This window comes from Rhipicephalus microplus, chromosome 10 (assembly GCF_043290135.1).
Source record: "Rhipicephalus microplus isolate Deutch F79 chromosome 10, USDA_Rmic, whole genome shotgun sequence".
NCBI lineage: Eukaryota > Metazoa > Arthropoda > Arachnida > Ixodida > Ixodidae > Rhipicephalus > Rhipicephalus microplus.
The window spans coordinates 30,826,685-30,845,062 of NC_134709.1; the positions used below are offsets into that span (position 1 = coordinate 30,826,685).

The following is an 18,378-nucleotide window of genomic DNA, read 5'->3' on the forward strand; positions in this document are numbered from 1 at the left end:
AAGTGAAGGTAACAGAATACGAATTCCAACTATGACTCAAGCCTGAGATTTGATTCTATTTATGCATAACCAGCATGAATGACGTCAGGATCAATATATAAATAGATAAGTTAAGTAGAATGAGTATAAAACAAATCAACGCATTCTGGCACAACTTTAGTTGCAATAGACTATACCTAGTGCCTTGAAAACGAACATTCAACATTATTTACTGCCAAAAAAAATGTCTCCACGGGCGGCAGGGGGGGCGCTGCGGTCGCCGAGCTGAGCAGACGTGCTCCGAATGAGCTCTGCAGGTTTCGCTAATTGTGCCGCCCTAATTGCTTCCAATCGATTGGAAATCATCACTGCAGTGTCCGTGAACATCCCTGGACTCGATTGATACCATTTTTGGTCCGGCCAACCGGACTTTTCGTCAATTTTCGACGTTTTCTTCACTTGTGCGATGCTAGGCCTAGCGCACCACGCCTAGGCTTAGCACGAGTACGGCCGCGGCGCGCAGCTGCGTCGGCCGCCCGGCCCCGCTTGACGGCTCGACTCTTCATCGCCGAAGATGGCCTCGGCCTCATCGCAGCTCAACGCCGTTTCCCACAACCGTTTCGCGGCCCTTGCTACGGAAGACATGGGCTTTTGAGGTGGCGGCAACGACACTACGACCACCGACACGATCAACGACCAAGAGGTGCTACGCAGCACCGGCCGCACCGCAGTCGCGGTGCGCGGCAACGAATTACACCCAAGCGACATCGCGGGATGGAAAATCTTCGGAAAACAAGTAAGCCAACGACTTAGCCCCAGCTTAACGAAGTTACCCAAAGCAGCAAGCCAACTCCGCAATTTAGCGAAGCTCAAGCAAAACTCATGATAGCGAGAATCACTAAAGCGTCCCGCATGCCGCTGAATTTGCCGCGGGAAGAGCAGAAGATTGTAATACGACCGAGAGGAGGGCTATTCCTAGCGAAAATCGAAGGTGACATCGTAATGTCCGCAGTCATAACGGCAGCTACCGTTCCCAAGACCGCAGCGAAAGCAGATACGATCTGTACTAATCGCACGCAGAACATCATCGTGATCAGCACGCCCGATGAAGAACGAGCACGTTACTACACAAGCGTACGCTCTCTGTACATTGGGGGCCGTAGCTACGAAACGCATGCCTACTGCACCGCGCCTCACGGCACAGTGAAAGGAGTAATCCGTAGCATCGCAGTAGAGAACACTGCCGAAGATCTGCATGAGAATATCGTTAACCAAGCAAACCCGCAGGCCCTCGAAGCGCACAGGATTGGAAACACTACCTCCATCGTCATTTTGTTCGCAGGAACAAAGGTTTCCAACTACATAAAGTACGGCTCCATTATAGTAAAGTGTGGATTATACAGGCAACACCACAACGTATGCAAGACATGCGGCAAAATCGGCCATCGAGCCGATGTATGCCCCACGCCGGAAACCAAGATCTGCTTTGCGTGTGGCGCGCCTAACCCGGCGGCAGACCACGCGGCGCGGTGCAAGCCACGTTGCAAACTGTGTAACGGAGCCCACGCCACGGGCACGGAAGGCTGTACGAACAAGTACAAGGAGCCCTTCGTAGTTACTCAGCGCAGATAGGAGCGCAGAAACGCGGCGTCAACGTTTTCGTCGCAAGACTTCCCGCAGCTGCCACCGCAACAACAGAATCAAGCACGTCTATCAAATAGAGGACGCAGCCGCTCGAGGAAGCGGGACAAAAGCAGGGGACAATCGGCGAGCCGCGACAGAAGCACCGACGGCAAGCGCAGCGAGAACATGAATTACAACCGCAACTAGCAGCGACCGGGCAACGTGATAAATGGGGCCCAGGCAGTCAACCCGCAAGCAGCGAACCGCAATCCGCTCAACCACGTAGCTGAAGCGAAGGACAACACCATCCAGTCACTACGCAATGAAAATGACCAGCTCAAGCGATGCATCGCTGAACAGAGAGCTCAAATGCAAGAGATGAACGCCAAGTTGAACCAACTCATCAACGCACAGCAGCAGCAGCAACAGGTGACTCCGACACTGTCGCCGTCGCCGTCGCCGCCGCAGATTCAACCAAGATCCCCAACGCGAACGGAAAACAACACAAACTCAGACTTGGAGGTACAAGTCCCAGTTCCTACGGAAGCTAACAGCGCAGAACCCGAAACGATCGACGTTGCTAAGACAAGCGAACCGGCACCCAAGAAGCGAGTGCTCGAATACGCACGTGAACGAAGAGTCAACGCTAGGCTGGACCGCCTAGAAGAACGTCAAGATCGACTAGAACAGACCATGAAAGTCAACTACGAAATCCTGAGCCAAGCCATCAAAGCTACTAACGATCGCCTCGATGCAACCAACGCACGCCTCGACACATTGGTGACACCCGTACATGGCATGCAGTCTACCATACAAGGAATACAGACTAAGCTGGATGCACTAATACACGCGCTGACGGCGTCAGGACTAATCCCACAACAGGCCTTCACCCTACCGCAATAATGGACGGGACAACGGCAACAGGCACCGCTAACCACAGAAACAGAGCACAGACAACAGCATCATCTCCTCATATGGCAATGGAATCCCAACGGCATACAGGGGAGAAAAGCATCGCTACAACAGTACATACAGCAAAGCACCAAGAGACCCGACGTTATAATACTACAAGAAACGCACAGTGAAACCCCACCGACGTTACCGGGGTACAGATCCTTTGCGAAGCCCCCCAGTGCACGAACAGTTGGGAAAGGCGCAGGGCAGGGGGTTTGCACCTTGGTAAAGAAGAATCTAACTTCAATAGATCCCGAGCTGCTACCCAACGGCGCCATCGAGCACAGCACGGTCGAAATCGTCCCCGAGAAGTGCAAGCACCGTGAAAGCACTTTTATAATCAACGTGTACAGAAATCCGAAGCACTTCCAGCAAAAATTCCGCACCCTTGTGCACAAAGCGCAACAGCTCACCGGCTCCAACGTAACCCTACTGTGTGGAGACTTCAACGCTCAACATACGGCATGGGGGTATCCATACACGACGGCGAAGGGCCACAGTCTCTACGACGAAACAATGGACGCAGGTTACCAATTGCTAAACGACCCCAACGCACCTACGAGAAACGGAACGTCGTCGCAGCGAGACACAAACCCGGACCTCGCTTTCATAAGCACGGCCTCGGCACTGCGTGGAGTCACGTGGCGGAACACCGGGGAGACGTTGGGAAGTGACCACTGCATACTCGAAATTACAATACCCATCGCAGAGAGCACGCAAAGAGCACAGCAACAGCAAATCGTCGACTGGCACGAGTACAGAAAGAAATTAGAAGACAACGTTACGGAAACCATTGAAAACATAGAAGCATGGACCAACATGTTGAACGCCACGACCAAAGACGCCACTCAGACGGTAGAAGTAGAGCCGGAGGCTACGATGCTGGACAGCATACTAGCGCACCTCATGGAAGCCCGCAACTCGCTGAGACGGCGCTGGAAACGTCAACGCCACAACAGAAAGCTACGCAAACGTATAGCACAACTCAACAGAGACATCGAGTATCACAGCGCAGTCCTCTGCAGACAGCAGTGGCACGCGGTGTGTCAAGAAGCCGACGGTCAACTACACAAAGGCAAGACGTGGCGCCTGCTACGCCACTTGCTTAACGATCAGACAACCAAGGGAGCTCAGCATTACATGCTGAACTAGACAATTCACAAAGCCGTCAAAGAAATGGGAGAGGCTGAGGTGCAACGACGCCTGGATGCCAAGTATCTCCGCGTAACGCCAACGGACCCACTCCCCAGCTACGAAGGGGCAACCAACGAGAGACTAGATGCTGACATCGAAGAATGGGAAGTGCGAGCGGTTCTACAAACAATCAACTGTAAATCGGCATCCGGACCGGACTACGTCACCAACAAGGCATTGAGGAACTTGAACGACACGGCAATCGAAGCCCTCACCAAGTACTACAACCAGTGCTGGCGCACGGGCAAGCTACCGCAACAATGGAAGACCGCGAAAACGGTCCTGATCCCCAAACCGGGCAAACCACCCAGCATAGACAACCTGAGACCCATCTCTCTAACGTCGTGCGGGGGCAAGGTGCTTGAACACGTCCTACTCAACAGATATATATATATATATATATATATATATATATGTATATATATATATATATATATATATATATATATATATATATATATATATATATATATATATATATAAGTGGTTATAACAGAAGAAAAGAAAAGAAAGGTGCCGACCCGTAACTGTCTCTCCTTACAAGGACACCTCAACAGGTCAGCACAGGAATGGGATATGGGGAATAAAAAATATAGGGAGGGAAAGATTGGAAAAGAGAGAAAAAAAAGAAAGGCGAGGGTCATTCGTTCTGCTTTCGCAACGGACTCACAAGCCCCCACGCGCCATGCACAGCTGACTAGGAAGGCTCCCAAGGGCCGGAGAGGTATCGTCATCGAGAGGAGGACAACGGTTTGATTGGCGCGTCGTACAAAGCGCGTGAAGCACTCGCCGAAGCGCGTAATCTCTGTACGGAAAACACTGTACGGAAAAACGTAGCACTCACTAATACGAGTCCAGTGGACATCGATGGGGAGGCACTAATGTTCTTTCAGTTCACAAGCGCTCAAATAGCGCAGAAGTCCTCAGGAAGGTGATGAGGGCAGCTTGCGCGCGCTTCACCAGGCATGCGTGCGCACGGGGAAAAAGAATCACATCAACAGTGCTGGTGCCGAGTCCCAGTTTGCTGTAAGCATCGAATAGTGATCTGCGCGCGTCCGAATACTCCTCACACTGGAAGATAATGTGATGGAGTGTTTCGGGCTGTGGGCAATGACGGCAGTTTGGGTCTCCACGACCGACTGTCTGTGAACCCGTTCCGCCGTGCGGTAGCAGCCGATGCGCAGGCGGAGAAGGAGGGCACGCTCCTCTCTCGAAAATCCTGTTTTCGGGAGTGGGCGTGGTGGCTGCCCTGCCGCAACTCGTGGGTCCGGGTGGCGAGCGGTGACAGAGCACCGTGTGCGAAGCCTTGCTACGTCGAATGTGCTCACCGCTGTAGTCACAGGGGTTCCCGGAGAGTGTGCTTCTTTGGCCAGCTCGTCGGCCACTTCGTTGCCGGATATTCCAACGTGCGCTGGTATCCATTGCAGCACAAGATCACATCCTAGGTCCTGCACTGCTTCGAGCTTTCGCGCGATGCGCGTGGCAACCGGAGGTCTGCGGGCGTCCTGCGCGAGTAGTTGGAGAGCAGCACGTGAGTCCGAGAGAACGGCAGCCGACGGAACTCTCAGTTGAATGAGGGCATCGGCGGCGAGGTCAAGCGCGGCGAGTTCGGCTATCGTCGACGATGCCTCGCAGGCAAGGCGGCACTGATTGTGAAGCTCCAGCGAAGACACCACACACGCAGCCGCGGCACACCCGTCGTTCAACACTGAACCGTCAGTAAAGACGAGGAGTCGTCCCGCGAGTTCGTCAAAAGTGGTAGCAGTTTTGTGCCGAAGTGCACACACTGGCGTCGTCCGCTTGCTTGCCACTCCCTGTAACTGTGTCCGAATCTTGAGAGGGCGATGGTGGCAGGGCGGGGCACTATAGTCATTCACATCCGGTGAGCTCGGGATGAGGGCGTAGAATGCCGCAGCGCATTGCCCCATCCGTGAGTGCGGAAGTGAGGAGAGCCAGAATACCAGATGCTGTCCGTGGCGCGAGCGTTTCATACGCTCTATGTGATTTAGCGCTCGAAGATCGGCCCGGAGTGACAGTGGCATGTCTCCCGCCTCAGCAAGTGTTGGGCCGATTTGAGATGATCTGGGCAAGCTGAAAAACTGGCGAATCGCGATACGATGCGCTGCGTCCAGTGTCTCCCAGTTGGAACGCGTAAGCGCTGCGAGAGGAAGGCCGTACAAAATGCGCACCGCAGCCATTCCGTTGTAGATGCGGAGAGCTAGGGACGGTGTGCATCCACTGCCGCGAGCAAGGAGCACTCGAGCGGCGGAGGCGACCCTTCGCGCGTTTCGAAGCTGGTCGCTGACCGCTGGTGACCAGTTGAGGCGTTGGTCCAGCTGCACTCCGAGGTAGGTCACTCGCCTCTTCCAAGGGATGGGGATTGTTTGGAGAGTGAACTTCGGTGTGTGGCGCTGGGCGCCATAACTGGGGTGCAGCAGCATCGCCTCCGTCTTCGCCGGTGAAAGCGTCGTCCCCCTGCCCGTGATGAACGCGTCAATAGAATCCAGGACGGTTTGGACACTGGTGCGAATACACCGGCCACTGGGCACAGGTCCCGTCGCGAACACTGCAATGTCGTCCGCGTAGACCGCCACGCGCACATCACAGGGAATAGCACGGGGGATGTAATCCTCGATGTCAGCCAGGGCGAGATTGAACAAGAAGGGGCTGAGTACACTGCCCTGCGGAACACCGACACTCACGGTACGCGGCTCACTAAGGACTCCACCGACGCGCACACGCATGGTTCTGCCGCCGAGGAAGGAAACGATGTACGTGAAGAGGAGACCGGTCACTCCGAGATCGCGCACCGCGTTCAAGATGGTGGGGTGTGGCAGGGAGTCGAATGCCGCCTTGATGTCTAACAGGATGAGGTACCCGGCCTCTCCTTTGTGCTGTGCCTCCTCTAGCGTTGCGATGACGTCCGCAAGGGCGTCGGCAGTAGCACGCGAACGGCGGAAGCCACACTGCGAAGGCGAGAAAACATCCAGTGCCTCGGCAATCCATTCAAGTCTCCTCAGTGCCATGGCCTCGAAGAGCTTGCCCGCTGCGGAGGTAAGGGAAACAGGGCGATAGGACGCTGGCTCCGAGGCGGGTTTGCCCTTCTTGAGCACGGGGATGACGATGGCTTCGCGCCACTCTTGCGGCACTATCCCCGTGCGCCACACGTCGTTGTAGGCGGCCAAGAGCACTGGGAGCTGGGACTGATCGATGTTGCGAAGCATCTGGTATGTCACGCCGTCAGCGCCTGGCGCTGAGCGCCGTTTGCGCGACGCCAAAGCCAGGCGCAACTCCCCGAGAGTGAAATCCTCAGTGCATAAAGCACGTACTTGATTGCGCATGCTGGTGGTGAGGAAAAAGCGGCGAGGTTTGTACCACTCTCGGCGATGGTGCAGCGGGAGTTGGGGAACCTCGGGCAAGCTTTCAGGAGCGCTGAGGCGGAGGGTGTCAGCCAGTAGCTCGGCCAGTTGCTGGTAAGTGATACAATGTGCAACAGCAATGGCGAGAGCTGGGAAACGTAACTCAACGGGGCAGAGGACGGCACTGAATATCCTCCACGCACGCGCGGAGCGTCGCGGGTCGTCCAGCGTGACGCATAGACTGCCCCAGGAGCGGTCGCGTCTTTGCCGTGCGTGTCGGCGACACACGGCGTCAAGGCGATTATACAGTGTCCAGTGCTCCTTGCGGTCAGTTTTAGTCGCACGGCGCTGGAGCCTCCGGCGAGCCGCGCGTAAATTAAGAAGTTTTATGTCCGGAGCTGGTGTTCCCACTGGCACTGTGCACTTGCGCGAGGCCGCTTCGACGCAGCGGGCGACGTGCGAGAAGTAGGCGACACCGGAAGGTGGGGAGGCAGCCGAAAGTTGCCGAAAACGTGGCCAGTCAGTGACAGTGTATGTGCGCGTGCCCGCGCGGCGCCGATGAAGTGGCTCTAGGTGGAGGGGGAAATGATCTGAGCCCCACGTGTCTGCCTCCCTCTTCCATTCGTACCGGCAATGGTCACTCACAAGTGAGAGGTCTATGGCACTGCTTTTTACGCCGCGACGGACGAAAGTCGGACAGCCCGTATTTATAATAAGCAGGCCTGTCGCAGCAATGGCATCCAACAGGTCTCTGCCTCTGCAGTCTATGTGGTCACTCCCCCAAGCCGTATGGTGCGAGTTGAAGTCTCCACAGATCACACAGTCACCTTGTAGGCGTCGCACCAAACGGGTCACAAATGTCGTGTCCCACCTGTGGACAGGATGGACATAAACACACGCCACTGCCGTGTCGCACTGCCCGAGGCGCACTTTAACCGCCACACATTCAACCTCACTGCACAAGGTGTCGGAAACATCAACAGTGCAATGTGAGAGTCCATTGCGCACGTAGATGGAGGCGTAAGAGCGGGCGGGAGGATGTGTGGGGTCGCAGCACACATCTAAGTCGCAATCGCGCACTTGACACCTCGCTGTACAGTGGTAGCTCGAGTAACCAGTGAGTCTACATTCGCTTCCGCGTACATAGGCCTCCTGTAGTGCGACGATGTCGTACTCGTTGAGCAGCAAGTACTCAGCGAGCTCACTGTGACGGCGGCGCAAAGAACGACAGTTCCACTGAAGGATGCGCGGCCGCCGTGCACAGTTTTTACTCGCCATGCTGTGTCAGAGCTTCTTGCGTAGCCAGCGCTGCTATGCAGAGCGGGCGAACCGGACAGTCGCGAGGGAGGAAGTCCAACGCGGCATGAACTGCGGCCGCGAGCACCGAGATCGCCGAGGAGTTCTCTGGAGCGGTGGTGGTGTTAGTTGATGCATCAGCAGTAGAGCCACCAGCGGCCGCCGCATATGAAAACCCTTCTCGAGTGGCAGATTTGTGTGCCATGGGGTTGTTCTTGCGAACAACTGCAAAGGCCTCGCGGCGTATCATGGGGCGGGCCGATTGCGCGCGGAGCTCTAGTAGCTGACGCTCTTGTTGCCAGCGACGACAGCGGGGTTCTGTGGCCAGATGGGTGGCGCCACAGAATATGCAGCGCGGGCGCTGCGCGGTGCAATCGGCACGCGGATGTGGCCCGCCACAACGCACACAACGTTCGTGTGCTGTGCAGGTGATGTCCGTGTGGCCGTAGCGACCGCACCGTTCGCACTGCACAGGACGAGGGCGGCGAGCACGAACCGGGCGTCGTTGTTTGTAAAGTTCGATGTCCTGTGGAGGTTTCCGTCCAGAGAACATGATCACGACATTGCGTCCGGATCGCGTGCATTGCAGTACAGGGAGCTGCGATGCGATGTTGTCGCGTAGTTCCTCCTCAGTGAGTGCTGGGTCGACATTGTGGATTATTCCACTGCAGGTGTTGGTTGACGCCTGCGTGGCACGCACGGGAATCTCGCAGATGTCGGAAACTGCGAGGAGGGGCGCGAGCGGTGCTCCCGCGGCAATGTCGACAGCGATAACATTGCGGCCGAAGTTAATTCGCACGCGGTGTGCCCCCTCAACTGCCGCTAGTTGTGCGGAGATTGCCTCTTGTGTCGCAGACCGAAAGGAGGTTTTCCTGGCGGTTGGCCTGTAGAGGACGGTCTCCAGCTGGGAAGTAGACCCAGGTCTCGCAGGTAGCTGAGTGGGTGGGGTACATTTTTGGGTTGAAACCGCAGGTTTTTGTACCCCCTGGTTCTTCTGCCATGTGTAGGTAGTAGGAACCTGTGGTTCGCAGAGTTTGGTGCCGTTTGGAGCCCCTGTGGATGGCAGTGAGGGAAATGGCTCCTCGGGTGCCCCCAGCACACAGCTGTTGCGATCAAGGGGGCGCGGCTGCGTTTCTCGAGATGCGCTGGATTTGTTTACCTCCCGGCGTAGCTGATTAGGCGGTCTGGAAAGAGGTGTACTCGGGACCGAGAGGAAAACTTGTTTTTCTCCCTCGGCTTGTGGGGTAGAGAGGGCTGCCTTTCCAGGTGTCCCTGTGTCGTCAGTCACCAAAGGGGAGGAGGAGCCCTGCTCCTTGTGTTCCGGGCTGCTCTCTTCTACAGAGGTGCTGGGAGAGGAGGCCGGCGTGTTGTGTGACCACGACGAGGAAGAGGTGGGGGACGACGTTTCAGTGATGGGCGAAGAACCACTGCTGGCTGCGTCGCTCTTCTGAGGGGAGGGAGACAGCTCACATTCTGTCTTTTCTGGGTAGCCAACCTCATTACTGCTGCTGGCTTGAATTCCTGTCTCCTGGCACGGAGACCGGTTCTGCAGGATGGCGGGCGTTCCTAAAATGGCGGCGGCTGCTGTCTGCCTTCTTGTGACTGCGCGCTTTTTCGGTGGGAAGTTTTTCGTCCTTCGTGCGCGGAGCCTAGGACCGGCGTTGCTCGCGGTCTGCTGCGGAGGTTTGGACAGCAGGCTTGTGGCTGCCTTGAGTCTCCCTGCCCTGGTACGTGCGCTGGAGGTAGGTGAGGGACGCGGCAGGCTTGGTCGGCCGGCCGTTCCTGTGTGCAAAACCTGTGCCGCGGTTTTGAGCAGTAGGTCGCAGGCCTTGGTTCTTTCTGCCAAGTCGAGAGCATAACCTGACGGGAAGCCCTCAGGCAGGCCGTCCGCCATTAGCGATGGGATTGAGGGACCATCCAGGGTGGTGCCATTGAAATTAAAGTAAACAATAATAAAAAAAGAAGAAAAAGGGGGCATTGAGAAATCACATGCTAAACCTTAGAGCCCTAAAAAGGGCTGCACTCGAGAGTGCTATTTAAGGTTTAGACGTGAAATAAATACGCCCACGGGAGTGAGCAAAAGCTGCCAAAATCAAAGGACTGGGGACGGGGAAAAAAACACGTCTGCTCCGTGCGAGGCACTCAGCGACTCCCGCGGCTCGAACCTACAAGTCACTGTATCCGTCTCCGACCTTGTGTTGCGTGCCGGTGCGCGTCCTGTGAGCGGAGGAGAGGACAGAATGTACTCAACAGATGGCAACGTTATTTGGAAGATTCGGACATATATCCACATACAATGCTGGGGTTCCGGGCCAAACTGTGTACCCAGGATACCCAGGACGCCATGCTGTTGCTCAAGAACGAAATCGTGGACAGACACTTTCCCACTTTGGATAACAGAGCGGTGCTCGGACTGGATCTCCAGGGAGCATTCGACAACGTACACCGCTCGGCCGTCCTTCGGCAGGTGTCCCACCTCAACATGGGGGAGAGGACGTACGCTTACATCAAAGATTTCCTGACCAACCTCACCACGCGGCTTGTGGCAGGAGAACTACAACTACCGCTCAAGCAGCTGGGGAGCACGGGGACACCGCAGGGCTCGGTGATCTCCCCTCTGTTGTTCAACCTTGTCATGATAGGCGTTGCAAGAAGATTGGAACGCGTTAGAAACATCAGGTACACGATCTACGCGGACGACATCACGCCGTGGTCAACGGGAGGAAGCGACAGCCAGATCGAGGCAGCCCTCCAAGAAGCCGTCACCGCCGTAGAAGAACACCTAGCTACGACCCACCGGACTCAAATGTTCACCAACCAAGTCGGAACTGCTAGTGATCTCACCGCGAAGTGCGCGACGCCCGACAACGCAGAACATCAACGTGGTAACCCAAGACGGAACGCCGATACCGCACGTGCAGACGCTCAGAGTTTTGGGGCTGCACCTCCAGGACTTGAACCGCAACAACGTGACGGTACAGAAGCTCCACGCAAAGCTCTCGCTAGCCACCCGCCTACTCAAGAAGGTGGCCACGCGGTACCAGGGCATGCGAGAAGACAGTCTACTACGACTCACCCAGTCGTTTGCAGTCAGCCACATCTCTTACGTAGCGTCGTTCCACAATTGGAAAGCGGCGGAGAAGATCAAGATTGACGCGATGATCAGAAAGGCGTACAAGACGGCCCTGGGCCTATATCCCCACACCAACACGGAACGCATGCTCGCGTTGGGCGTTCACAACACGCTGGAAGAAATCGCAGAAGCCCAGCGAACGGCGCAGTATCACCACCTGTCCCAGACCAGGACGGGAAAAACGATACTACAACGCATCGGAATCAACGCGCCAGCGACGACTCCGGAGGTACCAAAGCAGCTACCCCGGGACGTTCTCCAAAGACTGAGGGTTCCACCCTTACCGAAGCACATGCATCCGCAAGTACACCAAGAAAGAAGAACGGCGAGAGCCACGGCCCTCACAAAAGGTCACGCCAACGATCCGCGCGCATACTACGTGGACGTGGCAAAGTATCCCCACCGGCCAAGCACGTACGCAGCAGCAGTCATCGCAGCAGACACTGGACTACTCACAACGTCGGGAAGCATACGGTGCAAGTCGCCCACGCAAGCCGAGGAGTTTGCAATCGCACTGGCACTAGCGATCCCGGATTGCCGCACAGTCCTCAGCGACTCGAAGACGGCAATAGTCAACTTTGCTACAAACAACGTCCATGGAACCACTGCAAGAGTATGTTCAACTATAGCAAGACCAGAAACCAACATTACCGTCAAGTGGTTCCCTGCGCACGCCGGGAAGCTGGACGTGGGCCCGAACCGCAACGAGGAGGCAGATACGGAGGCACACGCGCTAACTAGCCGCGGGTCTCTGTCAACGCATTTCTCGGAGCCGCAACGACCCGATGCCGAAGACGGAGAGTATTTTATCACAACCTACGCCGACGTTCTGCAGTGGTACAGAACGAGCAGACGCCTCTACCCACCGCCTCACCGAGACCTACAACGCAGAGAAGCAGCCACACTACAGCAGCTGCTAGTACAAGCAATATGGACCCCCGTCTGGGCAAAGCACGTTTGCCCGGAGGTTTACACTACTGATGTATGCCAACACTGCAAGAAGGCGCGAGCCACCCAGAGACACCTCCTCTGAGACTGTGCACCACCGCCGGGTAACCAAGAAGTAATGCCAACTGCCATAAGCAGCAAAATCATCAGCCGAGAGCCTGGCAACCAAAGAGACGTGGTCCAGCACGTGCTTAGCATCCTGGAAAGCCAGTGGCCGAAAGCAACGCCGCCACGGGTTTGACGCGAGTAGGTTGCTGCTCTGGGACGTCCGAGCATGCTAGTGCCTCGCTTTAATCCCCCTACCCCTTCCCCCTTCATGTCGGATCGTCAATAAAGTTGTTTCACTCACTCACTCCGCAGGCGGCAAAGATTGACGGCTAAAAAGTGTGACGAGGAACTTGACGTCCGAGAAAAAAAAATGGCCTCGTATTTGCATGTTACACCGCAAATGTCATCGAAAGACGACAGTCTTGCGTCTGGAGAGAGTGAACAAAACGTTTATTTGATGTTCTGCGCAAGAAAATCAGTGAATGGTATTCTGGTGGCGCTGCGTTAGAGTGCCTCGAGCGTGCAGCGGAGGCGAACGAGAGCATGAAGTCACGTCACACGTGAGACATGAGCGCTATCTGGCAGTTATCTTGGAAAACGAAGCACGCGGCGTGCGCGCCTGTCTCGGAGGCGATAAGGTGTAGAACGCAAAGCGACGGGGAGGTACCGTGTCATCTAAGCAAAGCGTTGGAAACACTTGCCTTTTGGTGCAAGCGTTGCATGGTCAGCGCAGCGTGATAAACGCTACGGTCCTTATAGTCACTTATTTATGCCTTTTGTAGTAAAATACGCACATACAGAATATTGACGTGCTGTTATGGTGCCTATGTTATGGTGTGTTATGCCCAATAATTGTTTTTAATTGACAATCGCACAAGTATGAATGCCGAAGCTTGAGATATATTGGTGAGCGCTGCAGATGGGGTCGGCCGTTTGGAGAATCGTCTAGTGCCGTTTAGGGTACCGTTAAGGGCGGACAAATGTGCAGACAAAAAGACAGACCAAAATGTGCGTTGAAGGTCCCCAAGGAAGACTACCGTCTTTAAAAAAATCACTTAATCACTTGTCACGACTCGAAAACAACAGACCCACCGAAACCATACCCACGCCCAACGACGTTTTGCTATGTCTCCGGAAGCGGCTTAGCTTCGAGAAAGCGACGATGTAATGACATGCACACGTAATGGCGTCAACTTGTAACTCCACGTGATGTGACCTTACGACGACGCCAGAAAATTTGGCAATCTGTGACGTCAGAATGACGGCATATGGTGACGTCATCAAGCTATTATTTTTTAGGTGTTGGTGCCAACGCGGGACGCCGGTCAGATTTTGGAATGAATATGTGCTGTGCAAACATATTCATTCCAAAACATCATGACCTAGCCCAAGCTATCGTTTTATCGAGGTCATTTTTTGTGTCTGTAATATACGTAAGGCCTTAATAAAGTGTCTATTGACGCATGTACAGACAGCTGGCAATATGTGGCGTCTGAAACGGTTGAGTATACATGCGAGCCCTGTCAGACCAACTCGTCCATTACGAAGTGCTATTCCAATGAAAGGCGTCTTCTTTTATTGCAAGATTAATTTCTCACCACCGATAGACTCAGGATGTCAAAAAAAAAAAAAACACTCACCCGGGGCGGGCTTGGCGAGGTGCACGACCAGCTGCTGCTTAGTCGCCCACCGACAGTGCACGTTCATTGGTCCCAGCGCGCTCAGCGTGTCGCCGGAGAGTATCTTCTCGCAGCCCGAGGCGAGACACACGTTGACGGGGCGGTCGAACAACACCACGGCGCTGCTGCCTTTTGAAAGCGCAGAAGAAAAAAAAAACGGAAACAGGGGCGTAAGAACGCGCGCGCTTACGATAGTTTACACAACACTGCGTTTCTGCGAGACATTGTGAAGATGTGATCCCGTGGCTGCATGAACTCAGGTCGGAAGTCGCAGCTAGCGCTGTCTGCGACCTCGTACAACAGCAGCAGCAACAGCAACAATGTGACCTTTGACTTCTTTCTGTGTGTGTCCTGACTTGGCACGGCAATGACTCTCTAACGTGACAAGACACGTCATCTCTCTTTAGAGATAACTATTAACTTTTCATGAAGCCATCGAACTGAGCTCGTTCGTATGGTTTCATGAGCACGAAACAGCGCAAACGACGATGACAAAAAGAGAAACCGGACTAAGCGTTTGCTCCTGTCTGTTCCGTCTCATCGACTTTCGCCGTTGTTATGCAATCATGAGCTCATTGCATTCTCGTATTCGTACTTACGAGCTCATTGTACTCCCGTGCCGTGGGAGCCGAAACTGAGTTACCACGGTTAAAAAAAAAAAGATTCATATACGTGGCAAATACCAGGACTCACCGAAAACAGTGACAGATACTCTTTTTTTTTCTTATGTATGCGGAAGGTGTCACCCGAGATGGCTAAACTGTTTTCCGCGTTGCAGACGCCATTATGCAAATAAACGGTGCACACGCATGGGCATCGGCAGGGGACGCAAAAGGGGCACTTGAAACTTTCAAGCCCCATTTATGCTTTCTCTTCCCCCACATGATCCCGCAATACAACACGGGTTTTCATACCTCAAGGCAAGATATGCGCAATTGAGTAAATACTCATCCACAATTCGCTAAAGAAGATTCATTAGGTGAGCCCGAGGAGACACCATCAGAATTCGTGATGTCACGGCGAAAAAGTGCAGCAAGCTGACGGTGACGTCAAGTCCTCCGTTTAATAGTACTTTACAAAAGCCTTTCTTTCCACGGTACGGGTGATTGTTATTCAATTAAATGCAGAACTATACTAAGGTGAAGACTTTGTACGGCTACTCTGGGAATTAAAGTGGAGCTCAATTCAGAATAAAACTTTTGGGTCAAGAGAAAGAACTATCGAAAAAATTCCGCAGTGACAAAAAGTAGGATATACAAATTCACAATGATCAATACCAAATACACACTACAACAATAAATAGTCAACAACTTATCGTTTATGTAACGATTACTGCATTTGCTCGTACATTTCCTGTAGAAGCTTACATTGGCTAGCCTTGGCTATATTTTTTATGTAACGAAATAATACGTACCAACTACGTTCCCTTTACTTCAATTGATCGAATGCTTCGACCACTACCCTCCTCTTAGTAAAATAAATTAATCAATTTTTCTTTCGTATAGCCAGAGACTAATTAAATGCGACTCGAACAATATTTCTGTTGATTCGGCGACCACTCATCGAACTCGGTAGGCACACAAACAACAAAGGAACGCACCGTCAGCTGTGATATGTGAAGTCTTGATTTGTGGCCTGGTCGCATACAGCGAGAGGTTGAAACCCGTCACCAGGGGGTGCTGCCCGTCGAGCGAAGGGTACACCACGAAGTCTCCCGACGTCTTCGGGAAAGGCACGCGGCATTGCGTGAACCAGCTGGGAGCCGATCCCTGAGGCGGCACTAGGACGCGCTTCCTCGACCTGTCTGCAGTACGAGACAGGCGCCGCGAAGTATCGCTTTAAATCGCACGCATCGCCGAAACGATGTTCTCGCAAACTTATCTTTGACGGGCAATTATTTTTAGCGCAATCACCCCGCTCGCCAGTCATTACAGCTCGCGTTTCATTCCGATATTAGCTTCAACAGTATTTGTTCGAGTTTTACACGCGAAAGCCACAATGCGACTATTAGGGGTGCCCAGCTACTGAAACGTTCCGCATGCCATTTCGATAATGCCGCAGGTTAGCGCAAGACTCTTTCTGAAATATGAGGCAGAAACGTAAAAAATATATGTAATTTCTAAGGAAACACCAATTTTTTTTTAGATTTGCCTAAGAAACGTTTAGTAGGGCGTAGTACGGGATTACTGAATAATTTTGAGCCCCTGGAATGTGCAACAAGATTTTAGAACACAGGAGGAGGGTTTTTTTTTTGCGTTTCGCCTCATCGAAACCAGGTTGCCGTTGCAGGGCACTGAACAAATGAACACGACATCAGCAAATGAACAAATGAACTCAATCTCAACACCATCGTTGCTAAGCTACCACGGCGGGTGAATACTTTCTTAGCGATATTCACAGTCATCGTCGCCGTAGTCGTGATGTTCCACAAAGAACCAAAGCCAAATAAGATCCCGCAGAAGAGAGCAATCACCTGACGGTACGAGGATGCAGTAAAGCGGAAACTTCGGGACCTCCCCACCGGAAAAGGTAAGTGTGAGAAAGTCGTTCTTGTTTTCCTCCCGGCGGTAGGGGGCGCTGCTGGGTTCCATCTTTTCAAAGTACACTGCAGGTTACAAGAGTTAACGCAGAAGGCGTGTTGTCGTCACTTTCACACGGTTTATGGCGGTTATTTTTATGACTCGAAGACCACTAAATTAACACAACATTGAAGTAGACTAGTTTAGGCTCATTATTCTAAACCAAGATATCGATGAATTCGCCAAACAACGCAAATTAGAACAAAGATTGCCTGCACTGAAAAAGGTCAGGTGCACCAGTCTCAAGAAAAAATGCGGTGCTGGTGGTGGATGGTAAGCATTGGCCGCGAACAAAAGCAGCTGAAAGCATGATGGGCACCATGGCATCAGTATCGAACAGGTTATTTTCTTACTAAGCCGCTATGCAGTACGTCAGGACACACAAAAAACTGACGGACATCCCAAAGGATAGACTGCTTTACTAAATGCAAGGTCTTGTTTGGCATTATTAGTGAATATTTTGTGCATGCCTCGGTAAATAGAGCCAGCGCTCACCCGTTCATTCCTGCGTCCCCCTTTGCCTCCGTTTGAACAAGACTTACCTTCGTTATTGAAGGCTGTGAGGACCGTATCTGAGATGTTCACCTCTTTGCCGATCCGTGAAAGTCGTGCTGTCACTACATAAGTTCCTGAAATTGTAATTCATCGCATGCAGTCAATGCAATAGATAGTATGAGTTCACTTGTTGGCAAATCACATTGAAAAAAATATGCGAGAGCAAACAGTGGTAAAACACTAAATCATCAAGCGTATGTGCGGAGTACAAAGATGAGTAGCATATACCCCGGACCCTGTTTAACTACAAGCGAAACAACAAAAGTGTTGGTAGCGCAGCTTGTACCACGCATTATGACCGCAATATTTCATTATTGTGACACATGTATCCAGGACGCGTGTGTTTGTAAAGCATGAAAACTACTTTCATTGCAGTTACAAGCACAGGAAGTTGTTTTTATTGTATTTTCAAAAGCAGGCGCATGGCCGTGTGTTAGAACATCCGCTTGTCACGCAAACCCATAGTATGTGCGGTTTAACAATCCAAAACCACCATATGATTATAAGAGACGCCGTAGTGGAGGGCTCCGGAAATTTAGACCACCTAGGGTTCTTTAACGTGCACCCAAATCTGGGCACACGGGTCTACAACTTTTCCGCCTCCATCGGAAATGTAGCCGCCACAGCCGGGATACGATCCCGTGACTTGCGCGGTCAGCAGCCGAGTACCTTAGCCACTAGACCACCATGGCAGCGCCACTTGCCACGCAAACGACCCGGGTTCGATCACCACCAAGACCCCAATTTTTCATCATTTATTTTATTTGCATCGTTCTCAATTTTTCGGTAACGCATAGGACGATTTCTCGCTGACAACCAACGACGCCGACGCCGAAATTCCTGCGAAACTAGCGCGAGAGCTATATGGCACCTTCGAATGCAACCACGGCCTTCGCTTCCGCGTGCGACGGTGCGACAGCTGTATGGATGGATGGATGGATGGATGGATATGGCTGTACCCTTTAGATCGGGCGGTGGCTAGCGCCACTAAGCCGTAACACTTAATGAACCCAAAACTATATTTATTTTTT

The 18,378-nt window shown here is 53.1% G+C and overlaps 1 protein-coding gene across 3 annotated transcripts in view; it reads right to left on the reverse strand.

Moving 5' to 3' along the window:
• The window catches only part of LOC119181053 (uncharacterized), a 95,191-nt gene that overhangs the window by 33,994 nt on the left and 42,819 nt on the right, over nucleotides 1-18,378 (reverse strand). For all 3 annotated transcript variants that reach the window (XR_012886492.1, XM_075875363.1, XM_075875362.1), the window contains exons 7-10: nucleotides 17,335-17,421; nucleotides 16,687-16,818; nucleotides 15,814-16,017; nucleotides 14,175-14,342 (exon numbers count right to left, since the gene is read on the reverse strand). Coding sequence is in view for 2 of the 3 variants with exons in the window: in XM_075875363.1 (XP_075731478.1) it covers nucleotides 14,175-14,342; nucleotides 15,814-16,017; nucleotides 16,687-16,818; nucleotides 17,335-17,421 (591 nt within the window). In the remaining variant the exon portion in view is untranslated. The remainder of the gene's footprint in view (nucleotides 1-14,174; nucleotides 14,343-15,813; nucleotides 16,018-16,686; nucleotides 16,819-17,334; nucleotides 17,422-18,378) is intronic.